The 20,303-nt window shown below is 44.4% G+C and overlaps 2 protein-coding genes and 2 non-coding genes across 10 annotated transcripts in view; 1 reads left to right on the top strand and 3 right to left on the bottom strand.

Annotated features, from left to right (window-relative positions):
* Window positions 1–6,134: 6,134 nt before the first annotated feature.
* On the bottom strand, window positions 6,135–18,051 carry GNL3 (G protein nucleolar 3). The gene is made up of 15 exons (XM_077278155.1): window positions 17,839–18,051; window positions 17,222–17,280; window positions 15,738–15,878; window positions 15,478–15,588; window positions 15,302–15,382; window positions 13,466–13,598; window positions 13,164–13,267; window positions 11,717–11,855; window positions 11,338–11,425; window positions 10,887–11,061; window positions 9,444–9,586; window positions 9,228–9,358; window positions 8,864–9,060; window positions 6,655–6,685; window positions 6,135–6,402 (listed from the first exon to the last, which is right to left on the bottom strand). Exons 1-15 carry the CDS (start codon window positions 17,849–17,851, stop codon window positions 6,314–6,316), a joined length of 1,635 nt encoding a protein of 544 aa, XP_077134270.1. The 5' UTR covers window positions 17,852–18,051; the 3' UTR covers window positions 6,135–6,313.
* On the bottom strand, window positions 11,499–11,573 carry LOC143788994 (small nucleolar RNA SNORD19). Its single transcript, XR_013218809.1, has one exon. It is a non-coding gene; the product is annotated as a small nucleolar RNA SNORD19 (small nucleolar RNA).
* Window positions 13,351–13,424, bottom strand: LOC143788944 (small nucleolar RNA SNORD19). The gene has a single exon (XR_013218761.1). It is a non-coding gene; the product is annotated as a small nucleolar RNA SNORD19 (small nucleolar RNA).
* Window positions 18,052–18,191: 140 nt separating the features above from the next.
* Window positions 18,192–20,303, top strand: part of PBRM1 (polybromo 1) — an 85,829-nt gene continuing 83,717 nt past the window's right edge. For all 7 annotated transcript variants that reach the window (XM_077278154.1, XM_077278152.1, XM_077278149.1 and 4 more), the window contains exon 1: window positions 18,192–18,351. The gene's annotated coding sequence lies outside the window, so the exon portion shown is untranslated. The remainder of the gene's footprint in view (window positions 18,352–20,303) is intronic.

The raw sequence follows: 20,303 nt of genomic DNA, 5'->3' as shown, positions 1-20,303 counted from the left end.
CATCTGTGTATTCCTTCTTCACCACTTCAAGTTTCGTTATGGATTATCCCAACACACGGAGAAGCAGCAGCTGGTTATCTATGCCCTTACAGGAGTTGTGCAAGACACAACTTGGCAAGGTGAGCAATACCGCAGAGCATAAAGCCCGGGGGACCCAGTTAATGCCCTATTGTGCCCTTTTTGTCACCCTTTCAGCATTGTTCCAATACAAATAAAAAGTCATCCCTTTAAGAAATGAGTCAGAAGGGGACAGAAAAATTAAATTTTCAAAAAACAAGTCTGTGAAAAGTGTCTTGATGTTAACATAAAAGCGAGGATAATAAACAAATGACCAATCTTATAGATACCACTATCAACAAAGACTTACTATTATCAAAGGATCGGATGGGTGTCCAAATATTTTTGACATAGCGGATTTCATTAAAGCCGCGAATAAGCTAAATTGACAAAAGATAGAGTAATATAATAATTTTTATTTCTTTTGTTTTAAACCTAGCCCCATTGATAACCTCATTAAATGAGCTATTAAAACGTAATGGTAAGTGTAAACAAGAATAATAAGATTCCGATGTAAAAGGAATGATAGAAAAACTACTGTTACAATTTGTTAAAGATGTTCTAGTTTAAAAGCCAAAAGATTCTCAAATAGGCTAAAAAGACCATCAAAAATATGGTTAGAACGCTGGATTCCAGAAGGAAATTCTAAATGTGGCCAGTGTTCTTAATGCCAATGTCTTATATTGGAAGTGTAATTCCTAGTTAGCAGCAATTCATGAATTTTAGAAGTAGATGTTAGTGCTAACTCTCTCCTGTCCATATAATTTTTATCATATTTGAAAAACAATTTGTAATGTAAACGATTTGCTGATCGTAAACCCATTTCAACCGGAATGGGATCAATGCGGAATAGGATTTTCCAGGACCCATGACGCCACCACATGAGAGAGGGGATCCGCCCATTAAGGACAGGAAGGGACTGAATAAAAGGGCAGAACCTCTCCCAAGCATCAGTTGGGTTACAGAACATGAGATGACCTTCGGACAGTTATATGTACATACCGTCACCAGTCAATAAGCTACAACACCATCTAAATTTATACACCTAAAATTCTATTAGTGCATACCAATACCAGTGACGGGGAAATATAAGGGTGCAGACATGGGCTCTGGAAAATCCGATTACCGGTAAGTAATTTTGTCTTTTCCTTTCCCCCATGATGGCACCATACGAGAGATTTACAGAAAACACAAATCCACCATAGGACGAGACCACCACTTGTAGAACCTTTCTCCCAAAGGATAGATCAGCGGAGGAGGATAGATCAGCGGAGGAGGTCAGATCAAACCTATAGTGCTTATAGAAGGTCGAAGGGGATGACCATGTTGTGCCCTACAAATCTGGTCGATAGACTTCTCCCAAGAAGTCACAACAGATCTAGTAGAATGAGCTTTTATACTCTCTGGGTCTGATACACCACTAGAGGAGTAGGCTAACCTAATGAATTACCTAATCCATCTAGGAAACCCCTCAAGACTTTAAGGCCTCTCCTAGAAAGCTGGAAGGGAAAAAACAACTCTCTTCCTCCATTTTTCGTTACTGACATGTAATTCATTAAAGCTCGCCTAACATCCTGTGTGTGGAATTTTTCCTTCTTTGGCTTCCTAGGATTAGTTATAAAAAAAAAAAAAAAAAAAAGAGAAAAGAATAATCTCCTGACTCCTATAAAATGTCATAGCTACTTTTGGACAGTAGGCTGGACCTGGTTTTAGAATAACCCTATCTTCCAAATCTGTGTAAAGGAGGGATTAACTGACAAGGCCTAGATATCATTGACTACAGGCCGAAGTCAGCGCTACCAGAATTAACATCTTTAAGGTAATATTTTTAATAGGTGAAACGTCTAATGGTTCAAGGGGGAAGGGAGGTTGGTTAAAGCCTCAAGCACCAAGTTCAGATCCCAAGGAGGCATCTTTGGACCAGGGAATGGCCTAGACGTATCATTTGCTTTAATAAATTTAGTTACCCATCTATTGCCTACCAGGACACAGTTTACAACGCCCCTATGGCCACGATCTGCACTTTAAGAATGCTGGTGGATAGCCCAAGCTCTAATCCCATCTGGAAAAACTCTAGGATAGATTTAATCGGGATTTCCTCACCCACACATTTCCCTGAGCTAGACAGGAACTTCTTCCAGATCCTCCCATATAATTTTTGTGGTTAACGGTTTCCTGCTCTTACGTGGATATTACATTTTGAGAAAACCCTCTCTGGATTAACAACGACCTTTCAAATTCCAGTTTGTCTAGTGAAGGCCTGCTGCTTGTGGATGCCAGACTGGACCTTGGATGAGTAGATCCGGGATATGTGGTAAGAACCATGGATCGGAGATCAAGATCAATCTCATTCATGAAAACCATGGTCTTTTGGGTCAGAATAGGGCAATAAGGATTATCCCCGCCTGATCTTCCTTATTACTGCTGGGATCATCATTACTGGAGGAGAAAGGCATAGAATAGAATGAAGTTCCATGCAATCTACCATATAAGGTTTTTCCCTGGGATTTAGCAAGCTGAATTTTTTTTACCTTCCAGTTCCATCTGTTTGCGAACATTTCTAGACTTGAAAGGCCCCATTGGCTTAATATTTGCTTAAAACTGTTGGATTCAGGGACCATTTCCCATGCCTTAAGTCAACTGCAGCTTAGGACAGCACGGTGGCGCAGTGGTTAGCACAGCAGCCTTGCAGCGCTGAAGTCCTGGGTTCTAATCCCACCTTGGACAACATCTGCAAAGAGTTTGTATGTTCTCTCCGTGTTTGCGTGGGTTTCCTCCGGGCACTCCGGTTTCCTCCCACATTCCAAAGACATACTGATAGGGAATTTAGATTGTGAGCCCCATCGGGGACAGCGATGATAATGTGTACAAACTGTAAAGCGCTGCGTAATATGTTAGCGCTATATAAAAATAAAGATTATTATTATTATTATTAGGACGTAGGCCCTGTCCTTCTTGCCTTTTATGTGCAACGCGGTTAATGACCAGATGCTTTTCTGCCATCTGGAAAATTTCCTACCTACATTGCAGCCAAAGAAAGACTGAAATTTTGATGGAATTCGCTTTGATGGCTCTGACCCTTGCTGGCTGGAAGTTGCAGTGTTCTACTGATCTGCCAACAATCAGCACATCGTCCAGGTACGGAATTATTAGAGTACCCTTCTCCCGAAGATGCGCTGTCGTTTCCAATATCATTTGCTGTAAAAACTCGGGGCTATGGGTAGACCGAAAGGCAAGGCCTTGATCTGAAAATGCCTGACCCGTTTATGAATAGAGCCGCCTTTAGAAATTTCTGGTCTTGGTAGTATGGATCGTTCAGGTCCAGCACCTTCATGTAAATCTAGGAACAGAAGATTTATTGACTCCATTGTGAAAGGTCGGTATATCAGGAATTTATTCAGGTTCTTCAAATTGATGATGATTCTGAAGGTGCCATCTGGCTTCTTTATCAAGAAAAGGTGGAATATAAGCCCCTTTTTTCCCCTCTTCCACTGATACTTGTATGAGAATAACTGTTCCTCCCAAGATTTCCGGGGTTGGTGGATGTCACTAAGAATGTTTGCGGAGGAACAGTCCAAAATTCCAACATCAGTCCCGATTCCACTGTACCTAGAATCCAGCAGCTGGATGAAATTCTTGCCCAGGGGGGAAGAGGAAAAGCCTTCCCCCTTCCCTAGAACGGCATCACTGGGAAGACTTGGCATCTTATTTACATATTAAGGAAAAAAAATTGTGGATTTCTCTGGAATAAGACATTGGATCGCATATATCAAAATATAATTTTATTCAATTTTGTATTCCCAGCATGCCCATATAGACTGTGTAGGAGGGTTGATTCTACTGATGCGGTTTCCCCTTTAAGGGGTCAATATTGAATTTTAGGATTGCTATTTCAAGTATGTGGCACTAGGGTTCAAGCCCTCTTCCTCTCTGAAGAGACAACTTGCATAGGTTTTGGGATGTATTGGATTAAACAATATTTATCTTATAAATTTATATTAGTGCCTTTAATTACACAGCACTTTACAGACAAGAGTATTTTCTGTGAATTGAACAAGCTTTCTTTTCCTTCTAAATTTTTTATATCACTGTTCTAGAGAAATAAAAATGTCAAGGGGCCTCTTAAGATTTAAGATCAGCTTTCTGTTCTCTTGTACACCACGTAGTTTGTGTGCTCAGTTTATATGGAATGTTTACATCACTTTGGATGGAAACGTGTTCAAATGAATGTTGCATAAAGCAGGTGCATTTCTGGGCTAATAATGGTTTAGCTTAGCCCTGTCATACATTTAGGGGGTCAGCCCCTGCCAAGAACTGAATTACACTGTGACTTTAAGAGATGATGCTCCCCCTGATTTGTGTGAACTTGGACTAGTCCTTTTATCCCCTGCAGTTTTCTCTGTGTTTGGTTCAGCAAGAATCATGAAGTGTCTGCTTTGGGTAGGGAAGAGAGGGACTTGTGCCTGGGTGAGAGAGACAGGACAATAAGTGTATCCCAACACAGAGACTGGAAAATGAACTAATCGGCTTCAAGGGAAAAGTTACCCAGTTACCGCATGATCAATCACCAGTACAGTGTCAGAAGGAAAGAATCGCATTGCACAGCCAAAGTGGTTAAAAACAACGCTGTTGTACCAGTAAACATTGAAAGTGGGAACAAGACTTGCCCGGACCCAGAAGAAAATGGATCTGTTAACCTGAAGGAAGCGCTCAACACAACAAACTTGGCATCACTACATCAGGAACAATCCAAAACTACCAGAAGTTCTTCTAAGCTCCACAGAACTGTTAGTGAGACACCGGTGTACAACTGTGTTATGCAGTTTGACACCTCTGCCCTTCCTCGAGGGCCGCCAACAGGTCATGTTTTCAGGATTTCATTGTATTGCACAGGTGATAATTTAATCACCTACACAAAATGATTCCAGCACCTGTGGAATGCTAAGGAAATCCTGAAAACATGACCTGTTGGCGGCCCTCGAGGAATGCAGTTTGACACCTCTGTGTTAGGGTGTAGAGCAGGTTTCCTCAGGTTTCCTCATCTAGGGCGCTGTAGCAGTGCGTTCCGATTATTGGAAGCCAGGTAGGAACTTAAGAGAAAAGTTTGTAGAAATTGTTTATATTGGACCTGGAGCGCAGCTTGTGTGACACGTTCAAGCTATCTCTCCTTGTATCTATTATTGCTGTTATCATTACAAGAACCGTTAGTCTTATTTCCCAGCATATAATCCTGTCTTTCAATAAAGCCGGTGTTTTGTTTCTGCCTCCTCGTCTACTGTACTGTATTTGAATCCTGTCCCGTCGGTGTAATTCAAGCACCGCTTCTTATACACCAAAGGTGAACACATACTGTGAAGACTGAAAGAAGAACTATGGATGTAAGACTTCATAGTTGATATAAATACATTTTTAATCTGTCTGGAGTACCGTTAAAGGGAACCTGTCACCCCCAAAGTCAAAGGTGAGCTAAGCCCACCAGCATTAGGGGCTTATCTACAGCATTCTGTGATGCTGTAGATAAGCCCCTGATGTATCCTGAAAGATGAGAAAAAGAGGTTAGATTATACTCACCCAGGGGCGGTCCCGCTGCGGTCCAATGGGTATTGTGGTCCGGTCCGGGGCCTCCTATCTTCTTACGATGACGTCCTTTTCTTGTCTTCACACTGCGGCTCCGGCGCACTTTGTCTGCCCTGTTGAGGGCAGAGCAAAGTACTGCAGTGCGCAGGTGCTGGGCCTCTCTGACCTTTCGACGCCTGCGCACGGAGCAGCAGCGTGAAGACAAGAAGAGGACGTCATCGTAAGAAGATGGGAGGCCCCGGACCGCGACGCCCATCGGATCGGACCGCCGCGTGAGTATAATCTAACCTCTTTTTCTCATCTTTTAGGTTACATCGGGGGCTTATCTACAGCATTCCAGAATGCTGTAGATAAGCCCCTGATGCTGGTGGGCTTAGCTCATCATCAATTTTGGGGGTAACAGGTTCCCTTAAAGGTACTTGTTTTCAACGTCCGATCACCGTACACCCAATAAATCTGCATTAATTACATACAATCATGCTGATGCATCAGACACACACTTCGATACAGAAATATTTATTACATAGCAGACTTTACTATGTAGATTTGTGTTTTGTAAACAGATTCACAGAATCCACATTACTGATTGCCTTTCTATATACATTGGCTGTTGTCTTCAAATAAACTACAAGTTTGAGTTCCCATTAACAACCGTCAAGAACAGAGTCCTATTCGCGTTTTAGTTAAAATCGGCATTAAAGTCATAGTCATCCTCTGCTTTGGCTGGTTTATCAAAGCTGACCGATTTAACAGCTTGTTTGCTTTGCACTAGAAAGAAAAGAGAAAATATAATCAACATTTCAATTCTTATGCTTGCTTACATAGATAGCACCATCATATTCCACAGCACTATTTGTACCCAGGACCCCAGCGCTGGAAAGCAATGATCCACCGTGCCTTATAGACATCCGACATATGAACTGGGAGCTTAATCTGGACCTTTAAATTGGTAGAGCTGGTCTGTGACGCCCCCTATAGGGAGAAACTTTCTATAACAAGCAGAAGAGAAGTAATACATACCAGAATTTTCTACTGCCTCTGGTGTCTCTTTCTGTAAAACACATTTAAGAAATTATTAATGTTTTTGTTTTTTTACAATTAAAGTTTAACTCCCAGTTCCAAAACCATAGGTTCATGTTATTCCAAACAAAACATAATAAGCAAATACCATGAAGTAAAAAGCAATAGTGCATGAAAATAACATGGGGTACTTGGTTAACAAGTTTAATTTAAAAAAAAAAAAAAAAAAAAAGCAGAAGCCATCCCACCACGTCACGGTGACCCTAATCGGGACCTAACCCCAAATATTAAAACATCACTGTTTGTCAAGTGGCGTACATGTGGATAAGGGCTGAGAGGGACTGAGCCCAGCTAGTAGGCACAGCCATGGGGAACTACATGAACATAATGTCCAGCGCAAAGAAAGGTAAGGCCACACCTAAACATGGTATATAAGTTGGTGTGCATGCAGCATGTAAGTGCATGTTCACACTGGCCACTAAACAGACAAAACCTCAGGTCTTATACACATGCATGTCACTTGACAAACGGTAAGGTTTTACAATTTGAGGTTAGGACCTCAAATTAGGGTCACCGTGAAGTGGTGGGATGGCTTTTGCTTTTTTGATCAAAATTATGTTAACTAAGTACCGAATATTATTTTCATGCACTATTGCTGTTTATTCATTTACTGCAGGGTATTTACTTATGTTTTTATTTTGTTTTTTTTCTGTTTAGTGGCCAGTGTGACCATGCACTTACATACTACTGCATGCACACCAACTTATATCCCAGATAATTTCCTTAGCATGAAAAAAAACCAAAAAAAAACTATGACATGTAACAGACACCATCTCTTCTCACTGGTGGAAACGTAAGTATTAAACTTCCAGGTGACAGATGACAGCGCGGCACATTCACCATATTGTCAGTGTGATGCCTTTGATGGACGCAGGGCTACATAAATATGTTAAGACTTTACAATCTAGGCCATAAACTATATAATCTGTAGTAAAAATTAAAAAAAAAAAAAAGAGGAAAAGTTTCAGTTTTGTACCAATGTCTTCCTCAGGTCTTCTTTGGCCTGAAGAAGCTGTTGGTACGACACGGACAAGTAGCCTTGCTGGTCCAATAAATGTGGTAAATACCCAGGACCAATTCTCTAATTCAGTAGCACTTTTTTTTTTTTTTTTAATTCAACTTTTTTTTTTTAAACTATGGTCATATGAGCCTTGATACTAACTAATCCTTAAAGAGGTTGTACAAAATTTTAAAATTTATGGTCTATCCTTAGGGTAGGTCATAAATGCCTGATCGTGGGGGTAACAACACCCAGAACTCCTGCCGATCAGGTGTTCCCGATGTTGGACGGATCTGCTTAGTTAAGAACCTAACTGACTCCCCCGGAAGAAGGCACGCACGCCGAAACGCGCGTTGGGGTGGTGGCGCCGCAGGTCCGAGGTAACTATGCTCTGCTTTAGCCTTTATATTTCTTCGATGTCTGCCTTAGGTGTTGTTGCTGGATGCCCTCCACCAGCTTAGCGTATTGTTCCTATTCATGGACTTGCTATTTACACCACTGTATGTAGTATGTGGACATTGGCAATTATAATAGCATGTGTTTAGCCTCCGATCTGCGGCCCCCTTTGTAGTGTTCACCTTTTAAGCATCCTGTCTTTGTGTCTGTCACTATAATCTTTTATATTGAATCAATAAAATTAAACATTTTTGTATATCCCGGTTTACGCAGTATTTCTCTGTAGGGTTTATATACTTGCTGCATGGGATTTTGTATATTTAATCCCCTGATTGGGCACAGGTGTATTGTTATCACACACTGTGTATTGTGCATCATTATTGGTTTAGTTAAGAACCTGCACACTACAGCCCCATCTACTATTTAACGGCTGACTGCACATCCGCCCCCTATTCAGTGCAGTACCCGACCACGGCCAGTATACAGTAGATGGAGTTGCATTGTGCAGCTCCGTGAGTGGTCAGTTTCAGCGGGGCTGCAGGATGTTGCTCCCCCATAGATCAGACTGATGACCTACCCTAAGGATAGCCCATCAATGTTAAAGTAGTGGACAACCTCTTTAACTGAAGATTCTGCACTGTGTTTTCTACCTTTCCTTCTTGAAATGCATGATCGAATGATTTTTCGAGTGCTACATCGGTCCCTGCGGTTAGCTGCAGCATGGTAAAATGGGATAACTAGATGTTAACTTGCCTCTACATCTTCCCCAATTTCCCGATCGCTGATAATCTCATCCTTGTCCACAACAATCTCATCCTCCTCTTCTGTCTCACTCTCCAGCTCGGCAGATTCTTGGCTTTGATCTTTTATTTCATGCTCATCAATAATACCATTGGTTATTTGGGAAAAATGGAAAGGGATACTGTTGGCAGGAGTTGGGTTTCTCACAACTATACATAAAAAAAAGAAGAGAAACGGCTCATCAGAAACTGGCTTTGCAATGGGACACCGTGTTGTCAGTCCCTTCAACGTTGCAGTACAAATACGTGACTATTCACATGTAGTTTGAGCTTAACCATATTTTACAAAAAAAAAAAAAAAACCCCAACAAATGTACCTTTAATATTTTCTTTATTTTCGTTATTAAGGATCTTACAGTCGATGGCCTTCTTCATTGCAGCTGTCTGCTCACCACCGATGTGGGAAGTGAAAGATGCAGGTGGCAGCGTATAATAGCAGAGTCTGGCTCTAAGAAAACAAGTGTTTCATTGTCTAACCCTGAATAAAACAATTGTGTTTATCTTGACAGTACACTACCTAAATTTCAACTTACCCCATCCAATCATTCAAGAAGAGCTTTGCTGCCGCCTCCAGGTCGCCCACACCTTTCTTCTGCAATAGTCCTCGTTTATGGGCGAGTAAATCCAAGAATTCCGGTGGATTTCTGTAATCTGCAATATTGTACCGCAACATCACCTGCAAAACAAGAGGAGAAAAGCGTCACCTCCTTTTTATGAAGTCCCTGGATAGAGGATGCAGCCAGGTGTGAAGAACAGGAAACCGCAAAAACAAAAAAAAAAAAAAAAAAAAAAGGATTCCCAATATTTACAACCTTCCCTGGTGGTCACTATGTGTAGACCCCCTATGAATAGAATATTCACATAGGATGTACCATAATACACGGCACTTAGGTTCTCAGTAATAGATATTTAATGCAGAGCCTACAATTGTATCTCGTGCTAAGAGACTTTCCTTGTCCCCCCCCTGACATTCAGGTGAACTTTGGGAAACTTGTGCAAGATGCATTCACACAAGTCCATTTTTTTTTCCTCAGGACAGCACATGGATCTATACAGTTTCATTGATCCCTACACAACAGTTTTAAAAGTGCATCAGTGTCTCCGGTCGGTGCGACTCCGAGCAGGTCTGACTGATGGTGGACTGGTTAGTTGTGCGGGAACAGTAAGACGCAGCAAGAATCTAGAAATAAGGAGGTCTCCTCCCTAATGTTAGAGCATAAAAAGACTGGTGTGGTGCACGCTAATCTTTCTGGAGTAAAAGGCCTTAAATTCATTAAGAGGCACACACTACTTAAAGGGGATATCTGGGACTTTGTGAAAAAAACTGAAAATGTGCCTAGGCACTAACAGGCATGTAGTTACTACCTACCTGCGGTGCCTGGTGCGGTTCTTCACCGGCACAGACCGCTCCTGCCGGCACGTCAGAGTGGAGGCTTCTTTTTCGCTCTTTTCACAGGACTTACGAAGTCGTTGATTGACAGCCGGATTCCCGCTGTTTAACTGGTGGAACCAACTGTCAATCAGAATGACGTTGGAAGGCAAGCCCCGTCGACAGTGCAGGGCAAAGAAGCTGCTGCTCCGTCAATAGAAAATCATCAAAAGCAGCTGAATCGCTGGCAGGAGCAGTCTGTGACCAATTAGTGCCGGCAAAGAACAACGCCGGTCACAACAGGCAGGTAAGTAGAAACTCTTATTTCAAATTGACGTGAAAATGCCAAAAGTTGAAAATTTTGCATAGCTCTCTGTTCTGCAAAAATTTGGCAACTTTTCAAAGTTCTTACACCAGTTTTCTGTAGTAAAAGCTTTGATGCATCAGCCAATTAAAGCTAAAACACACCCTTATACCCCACATTTATCAAGTCTAATGGCAGAAGTCTTCATATTACGAGTTGACATCAGTAATATAGGAAGCAATATGGCGATGTAGAGTAATAGATTAGGAATACAGCTTTTGCCATGACATGGGGACCACTCACCTGCTGTTTATCGCAAAGTTGTAAGATCTTATCCACTCGGTCCATACAGTCAACGTCATCACTTTGATGAGCACTTCTCATGAAGACGGCAACAGGTGGGTTATCGGGGGACACGACGAGGCTGGGACTGTCAATTATCTTGATTTGTTCGTCAATTTTCACATCTTGCATTATCCTGAAGGTAACATGAGTAAATCTGTAGTGTTAGTGAGCAAGAGAGCGAAACAAAGCAGTGCAGAAGTCACACGAGATTCAGAGTTGGATTGAACGGACGCTCCATGGGGATGTCAGCTCCACTCACTCATCATATATATTAGGGAATAACCACCAGGGATCGCCCAACCCATAGCAGTCCAGTTGTAAAACTACAACACCCACCATCTCAGGAGTTGTAGTTTCACAGCAGCTGGAAAGCCCCAGGGTTAAAGACCACATGCCTCAAGTTTCTTACCTTGTTGTTCCTCTTAAAGCTCCAACATTGCAGACTTTATATTTCTTCAATGTGTTTATTAAACTGCTCTTTCCTACATTTGAAAAGCCTAAAAAGATTAAAAAAAAGAAAGAATTTACATTTGTGTGACTAGACAAAACGGCAGAAAATTCTACAACACATGGTGGAAGGAGATCAGAGTTGGATCTGACGGTCATCAGAAACATCAGACTGTTAAAGGTTTTTCCTCATATCTCCACCTATAGACGCGACAAGTATACATTATATTTCATATAACAGGATTATATTCAACCAGAGAAATATTGGGAATTGTCAGCCTTTAGTTCCCTGATAGAGAAACCATTACTTTGTGCGGGTGTGGGTTACCTTGCGCTCTTACCTATTAAGCCGACTTTCATAGTTTCAGTTCCCGAGGGGCGCAGACTGTGAAGGATCTTTAGTAGGGTTGCAGATCCGTAGGACATAGTCCCTTTAGAAATGTCAATGCACTTTGGATTCGGCTTCTTTCCAAGAACTGGCTTCAGCATTATAATAAAAGAAAACGGATATCAGTCATTAGGAGTTTACAAAATCTTTGAGACTATAAACTTGTTCCATTAAAACGAGTATTCCCATCTCCAAGACCCTATTCCAATAAGTATTCGGTAAAATAATATTAGCAAATATCTCCAATAATATGCATAGTTCTTCTGATTCGTTATGTTGCTTACCCCACGCGCAGGTCAGTGGTATCTACGGTTATGACCAGTGACAGCTATTAGTGGTCGTAATCATGGATACCTAAGCTACTGCAATGCCCTGCACATGGGGTAAGGGACATAGCGAATCTGAAGAACTATACATTTCTAATTAAAGGTATTTGCTAATATTATTACACCTGCTACATATTGGGATAGGATCTTGGAGATGGGAATACCCCCTTTTATGTGCTGATTTCAGAGTTGGATCTTGTGCTCATCAAAGAGTCAGAACGGAGAATTCATCACACAGCACGTACAATGACAATTATCACCTATAACCCGACATGGTGTTCACATGGATTGGTGACCTGAAGAGGTTCTATTTCTAAAATATAAACTTATGGACCATTTTAGGTCAGGGCCCTGGTTTCTCAAGTAGAAAACAATTAAAGATGCCTGATCCACAAAAAAAAAATTCAATTTCACTTGGGGATTGTGATAACAAGTCTATTAACGCCATTATTTATCAATCTGTAGCTTAAAAGGGGCTGGCCGCTTACTGTCAAAATACCATAATCCGATTGTGAATGCCAATGCTCAAGCTCCGATCCAAAACACCGAAAACAATGGACGTGTTTTTACATATGCCAAAAGCCACAGTTGGCCCGAACGAAGCCTCAAAAGGTAGCAACATGGGAAACACATATATTACTACCGGTAATGTGTTTTTACGGAACCCATGACAGCACCAACGATATAAGGGTGCTGTCATGGGTGACAGGAAAACACGTATATTACTTACCGGTAAAGTGTTTTTACGGAACCCATGACAGCATCCTTATATCATTGGTGCAGTCATGGGTGACAGGAAAAATCCGGTAACTGCCGCCATATGGGTAGCTATGGACATGGCAGTCCAGTGTTAGCCTAAAGTGTCCATAGGCAGCAGAGCGGCTTTAACGTTTCCCCCTTTCATATGCAGCCAACCTCCGTATGTTACGGATAGAGTTAATTTCATACCCATCTGCATTTTTTGACACTATGACCCTGAGAGAGGGGTAACCAATAATTCTAATTCTTATCGGTTCACGTATACATCGCCACCTGCACAGGACATCATGTAAAGTCTGTTCGCAACGTATTTACCAGGTTTTTTTCTTGCACTTGCACAGAACACTTGAAGGCGATAGTCGGAAGTTGCTTGTTGAGAAACTGTAGCCACTTTTCTACATTGTCTTTGGGCACCAGATCTAGAACAAGACATTTTAGATTAATAAAAAACAAATACAACATTAAATGGCAGGTGACATTCCTGTGTGTGACATTAATGGATGACAGATAGGAGATCAGAGTTGGATCTGAAGTCCTCATAATGAGATAGGACTCAGTGAATTTTCCTCATTTCTCACGGTATCCGTCCACAATAACGTCTGGCGTAGAACATTTACCGATTTTGTTGAGAACGAACAGGAGCTTTTTGTTAGGAGACTGGAGTACGGCTTGTTCTGCCTGCAAACACCGGCTGCCCAGAGGATCTCTCGCGTCCAACACCTCCAAGATGACATCGGCCGCCTCAATCACCTGCGGGCAGAAGTGGATGAGGTTAGTACACGTGTCTGAGGATTTACCGCACTTGGCTGAATTTGTGGGTCACTTGTTTACGCCACCAGATATACAAGTCACACTGGTGAGGATTAGCGATGAGAGCGTGATGGGACATAGCGTTATCTCGGCATGCTCGGATATTAGAGTATTGTGGGTGGTCGAGTAATATGTTCGAGTATTTATGTGCATCTATTTTCCTTTGAATAGGATTCATTCTCTTAGGTACCGAGCTGTCTTTCTGTACAAATCTACTGCCTGTTTTTTTGCTCCTGTAAGCGCGTTAATCATACTCATCAGTACCCGTGGTGACGTTCTCTGTGTCCTCACCATCTACCATCTTGTTTACTTTCTATTACTATCATGGCTGTTATTTCAGTATTATCTTTTGGGGAACAGCGCTCCAGCTTTTTCTAGGTTTCATTAATAGTCCATTGCAGCTTCTCTCGTGCAGTGATTGCTATACATTTGACCTTTCTTAAAGTGCAAAGCATGCTCATAAGACAGTCAGCAATGGAGGAAGAGTATGAACCAGTAGGTATCCTGTGTGCTGTAGTACCGTGTCGCCTAAAAAGGCACTGCATTATCTGCTAGAGGTAATGCTTAAGGGGGAGATTGCCCCCGTCACACTAAGCGAGGTCGCTAGCGAGATCGCTGCCGAGTCACAAATTTTGTGACGCAACAGCGACCTCAGTAGCGATCTCGCCATGTTTGACACGTAGCAGCGACCAGGCCCCTGCTGTGAGATCGCTGGTCGTGTCAGAATGGCCTGGACCTTTTTTTGGTCGTTGAGGTCCCGCTGACATCGCTGATTCGGTGTGTGAGACACGGATTCAGCGATGTCTTCACTGGTAACCAGGGTAAACATCGGGTTACTAAGCGCAGGGCCGCGCTTAGTAACCCGATGTTTACCCTGGTTACCATCGTAAATGTAAAAAAAACCAAACAGTACATACTCACATTCCGGTGTCCGTCAGGTCCCTCGCCGTCTGCTTCCCGCACTGACTGACTGCCGGCCGTAAAGTAAAAGTACAGCACAGCGGTGACGTCACCGCTCTGCTGTTAGGGCCGGCGCTCAGTCAGTGCAGGAAGCGGACGCCGGGGGACGCGAAGGTGAGTATGTACTGTTTGTTATTTTACATTTTACACTGGTAACCAGGGTAAACATCAGGTTACTAAGCACGGCCCTGCGCTTAGCAACCCGATGTTTACCCTGGTTACCCGGGGACATCGGCATCGTTGGTCGCTGGAGAGCCGTCTGTGTGACAGCTCCCCAGCGACCACACAGCGACTAAACAGCGATCGGCATCGTTGTCTGTATCGCTGCAGCGTCGCTAAGTGTGACGGGGCCTTAACTGAAGGTTTCTATACAGAATAGGAGGCATTCAAAAAGTACTGCAGGGCCAGTACCCGGGTGATCAAGGTCAGCAAGAAGCCCAGCAGAAAATAAGGTCAGCTAAGCCAAACATCTTCCGCAAAACTGACAATAGTCTTGCTGCACCTTGGCGATTGTTGTACAAATAGTCCCCAAAACATATTTATAGTATAATAATTAGCATACACATAGTTGCATATAAATGCTAAATTGACAATAGTCTTGCTGCACCTTGGCGATTGTGTGTAACCTGCAGGCCCCCATACGCCCCACCGGCAGAATACCGTCATCGTTTCGCTATACATGCCTTGTTCACTTCTCTGCAGAGAGATCGGGTCGCGTTCTTAGCTGTTGGTTTCTTCGGTTTTAAGACGGACTTTCTTCTCTCCTTGGAGAAAAATCAATCAAGTTAAACAAGAATGCATAAAGTACGACATAGGGGGCGAGGGCCGCACAGGCACGGAGGGGGCGAGGCCCAGATACCTTTACTTCCTGCTTTTTATTGTCGGGTTTATCCTTCTTTTTTTCCAGGTTTCTTTTCTTGGCAACTTCCTGCTGTCTTTCAAGTTTCTGCTGTTTCTTTAACTCTTCTCTCTACAGCAAAAGAGGGGGCAGGTTTTTCAATGTTCCATAGCAAATAAGGAAAAAAGATAACAGACAATGAGATGAACAGATTTCCACTCAAATTTATGCAACAAATGAGGGGGGGGGGGGGGGGAAGAAAAAAAGAACCACAAACTAACCCTTTGTTTCCTTAGCTCGGCCTCCCGTAAGATATCCTCCTTGAAAGGGGCAGCATTGGGAATGCTGATGTCTCTCTTCGGCTTCCTGCTTCCACCCTTTTTCTTTGCTTCTTTTCGGACTTTCCGATTATGTTCTCGGACCTTAAAGAACAGGATTCTCAGTTATACAGATTGCCTGACTTCCCGTCACTGGTGTCCGTACATCAATACACACAGAAGGGACAGATTTGTGCCACGTCAGGTCTGCGCCATATCATAGGTCTGTGGTTACTACAATAATCCCCGGAGCCGTCAGTTCTCTATCCTCACCGTGAGACGTTCATCTGCTGATCCAGCTCAGTTTAGTAGCATCTACTAAAAAAAACTGATTACCTTTAGTTTGGTAAAAGATTAATCTCATCTCCCTATCCTAAATACATGCACTCTCTGCCAAACCGAGCGTCCCCATGTTTTGCATAACATGAGGATGACTGCGCTCCTCAGAATGAGTGTGTACAGATATATGTAAGTTAATGACCACTACATAGATTATCACCAAGTTTTGTCCAATTTCGCTGAATCTAACAATATTTTGAAATAAATATAAGTTACATATTCTTGGTGCAAATTATGTTCTGTATGTTATGTATCCGCGCTCTGACTGCCAGCAGCTCAGCATCGGAGCCGGATGTCAATCAGTCCCGGAAGGTGGCACTACTACAGCCACCGTTCTCTTTACTCTACGCCAGTTCTACCCACATGGCTCAAACACTACCAGGAGGAATAAAGTGAATTTCCTCCCAGCAGCAGGGGTCTAAGTGCCGGCACCAGGTAAATTCAGAATGCTATAACCCTTCAGATTAACCCCATATCTGCAGGTCAATAGCGATTTTTTTCACGTGACAGATTCCCTTTCAAGATGAGTGGCAGCATTGGAAATGTCACAAATCTTACTCTAGCATGGGGCGTAGTAGGATTTTGTGCGAGGAGCTCGTCACAGGCTCCAGATTCATGAAGAGGTGTACGACTTCATGAATCAGGAGCGTCTTACTCCAGCACACCTCAAGGCTGGCATGTATAACGACGGTCTTCATCTCCCTGTACGGCTTGTTAAAATGCGGCTTCTTTCAAAAGTAAAATGTTCAAGGCTGTAATGGCACAACTACTGGGGTTCATGCTGTCCAGAGTTTGGGGTAAGTTTCCTTTAAGTCAGGAACACCTTGAAGGGCAAATACATGTATTTGGGGCTAAAATCATTTTTCCAAATAGGGTTTCATTAACAAGTTTTGGACCTCTTAAATTCTACAGCCTTTATGGATCACAGTACTTAGGCTTCAGGGCTAATTTGCAGCAGACACGTCTGACGGCAGGATCCAGCCCTTCTCGATGATCCGCTGCACTTTCTTCTAACCTGACTTACGACCAACTCAAAGTGTAATTTTTTATTGTCATCCATTTCTCCCCCATCCTGTGATTATTTTCGTTGGGACGGTTTTAACATTTACCTTTTTCTGGATTTTATACCGTTTGCTGCATGACATGCGCTTACTGGCCTTCCTCAGCTCTGGGGGAAAAAATAAAATCAGATTAATATCCCCCGCTCCAGCGATGTCTCTAAACCTCAGTGCCGCTGGTTTTCTTAGGTTCATTTCAAGGCTGTCACATGACCACTGCAGCCAATCAGCAGCCGCTCTGCAGTCTTACATAAGCGCAGCGAGATTGTTTGCAGTGGTCACGAGACAGAAAGCTGTTGTTCCCAGAGGGTGACATTAAATTGTATGACATGACCACTGCAGCCAATCAGTAGCCACCCGTCAGTACTACATAACAGCGGTCACGTGTTGTTAACAGCGGGTTACATGACATGACCGCTGCAGACAATCAGTGCTCTATAACAGCGGTCACGTTACAGACAACGTCATATAGTTCATCAAGGATAGTAGCACTCCCTGAGGAGCCCACCCTGAAGTGACTGATCAGGGGTCCAGCACTAACAGACAGCCCCTGGAATACAACCGCTGCTAATAGCCGTGTCCCCTCATGGAAGCAGCGCTTAGGGCCACACTTAGGCCGCTCCCTGCCGGCTCAGTATCACCGCTCCCCCACACAAGCCATCACTTACTGGGGCGCTTCATGGCACCGACCCTGCCTCGCCAACGGCACGTGCGAAAAGAGAGCGCGCACGACCGAGCACTGACGTCACATCCGGCTCCCCGCCGGGGCCGCGCCCGGATGTGACATTCACGCGACAGTACACTGGTGGGCGGGGCAAAGTATACACCAGCTCGGTGTCATTACTATGTCCGGCTGACAGGGGGCGCTACTGTGTAGCATCGAGTCCACTGCAGTAACAACAGGTAAATACACCTCCGTATTTTAGCCCCACCCCTTCTATAGACAGAAATGACGGTCACGCGTGTAGCCCCGCCCACCTGCTGCTGGATGAGGTGCCTTGTAGCTCCTCCCCCCATCGCTCTGCTGCCCTCTGCTGGTTGGCCGGTGCGGGACTCGCGGCCTGTTCGTTGCTCTCCGCTCATTTCCCCGGTCCTGTGTGCGGTACCGGCCGGTGCTTTCTGCAGCCCTGGCGACTCCTGCGTGGCAGCGGCAGCGCCTGTCCGGATGGCGGCGGCGCTCAGTGAGTGCAGGGGCCGGGGAGGAGGGAATGTTGTGGCGGCGGGTGCCGGCTTCCTTTGTGTGTATCGTCCGTCACTGACACGTTATTCCATTCATAACCCAGAGCGGCTGCCCTGGTGACGGCTCATCACCAAGAGTGTGGCATCTCCTGTACTACTACCCCCAGTGTGGCATCTCCTGTACTACTACTACCCCTAGTGTGGCATCTCCTGTACTACTACTACCCCCAGTGTGGCATCTCCTGTACTACTACTACCCCCAGTGTGGCATCTCCTGTACTACTACTACCCCCAGTGCGGCATCTCCTGTACTACTACCCCCAGTGTGGCATCTCCTGTACTACTACTACCCCCAGTGTGGCATCTCCTGTACTACTACTACCCCCAGTGTGGCATCTCCTGTACTACTATTACCCCCAGTGTGGCATCTCCTGTACTACTACTACCCCCAGTGTGGCATCTCCTGTACTACTACTACCCCAGTGTGGCATCTCCTGTACTACTACCCCCAGTGTGACATCTGTACTACTACTACCCCCAGTGTGGCATCTCCTGTACTACTACCCCCAGTGTGGCATCTCCTGTACTACTACTACCCCCAGTGTGGCATCTCCTGTACTACTACTACCCCCAGTGTGGCATCTCCTGTACTACTATTACCCCCAGTGTGGCATCTCCTGTACTACTACTACCCCCAGTGTGGCATCTCCTGTACTACTACTACCCCCAGTGTGACATCTCCTGTACTACTACTACCCCCAGTGTGGCATCTCCTGTACTACTACCCCCAGTGTGGCATCTCCTGTACTACTACTACCCCCAGTGTGGCATCTCCTGTACTACTACTACCCCCAGTGTGGCATCTCCTGTACTACTATTACCCCCAGTGTGGCATCTCCTGTACTACTACTACCCCCAGTGTGGCATCTCCTGTACTACTACTACCCCCAGTGTGGCATCTCCTGTACTACTACTACCCCCAGTGTGACATCTCCTGTACTACTACTACCCCCAGTGTGGCATCTCCTGTACTACTACCCCCAGTGTGGCATCTCCTGTACTACTACTACCCCCAGTGTGGCATCTCCTGTACTACTACTACCCCCAGTGTGGCATCTCCTGTACTACTATTACCCCCAGTGTGGCATCTCCTGTACTACTACTACCCCCAGTGTGGCATCTCCTGTACTACTACTACCCCCAGTGTGGCATCTCCTGTACTACTACTACCCCCAGTGTGGCATCTCCTGTACTACTACTACCCCCAGTGTGGCATCTCCTGTACTACTACTACCCCCAGTGTGACATCTCCTGTACTACTACTACCCCCAGTGTGGCATCTCCTGTACTACTACTACCCCCAGTGCGGCATCTCCTGTACTACTACTACCCCCAGTGTGGCATCTCCTGTACTACTACTACCCCCAGTGTGACATCTCCTGTACTACTACTACCCCCAGTGTGGCATCTCCTGTACTACTACTACCCCCAGTGCGGCATCTCCTGTACTACTACTACCCCCAGTGCGGCATCTCCTGTACTACTACTACCCCCAGTGCGGCATCTCCTGTACTACTACTACTACCCCCAGTGTGGCATCTCCTGTACTACTACTACCCCCAGTGTGGCATCTCCTGTACTACTACTACCCCCAGTGTGGCATCTCCTGTACTACTACTACCCCCAGTGTGGCATCTCCTGTACTACTACTACCCCCAGTGTGGCATCTCCTGTACTACTACTACCCCCAGTGTGGCATCTCCTGTACTACTACTACCCCCAGTGTGGCATCTCCTGTACTACTACTACCCCCAGTGTGGCATCTCCTGTACTACTACTACCCCCAGTGCGGCATCTCCTGTACTACTACTACCCCCAGTGCGGCATCTCCTGTACTACTACTACCCCCAGTGTGGCATCTCCTGTACTACTACTACCCCCAGTGTGGCATCTC

Source organism: Ranitomeya variabilis, chromosome 8 (assembly GCF_051348905.1).
Source record: "Ranitomeya variabilis isolate aRanVar5 chromosome 8, aRanVar5.hap1, whole genome shotgun sequence".
Taxonomy (NCBI): Eukaryota; Metazoa; Chordata; class Amphibia; order Anura; family Dendrobatidae; genus Ranitomeya; species Ranitomeya variabilis.
This window is presented reverse-complemented; position numbering and strand designations above follow the sequence as displayed.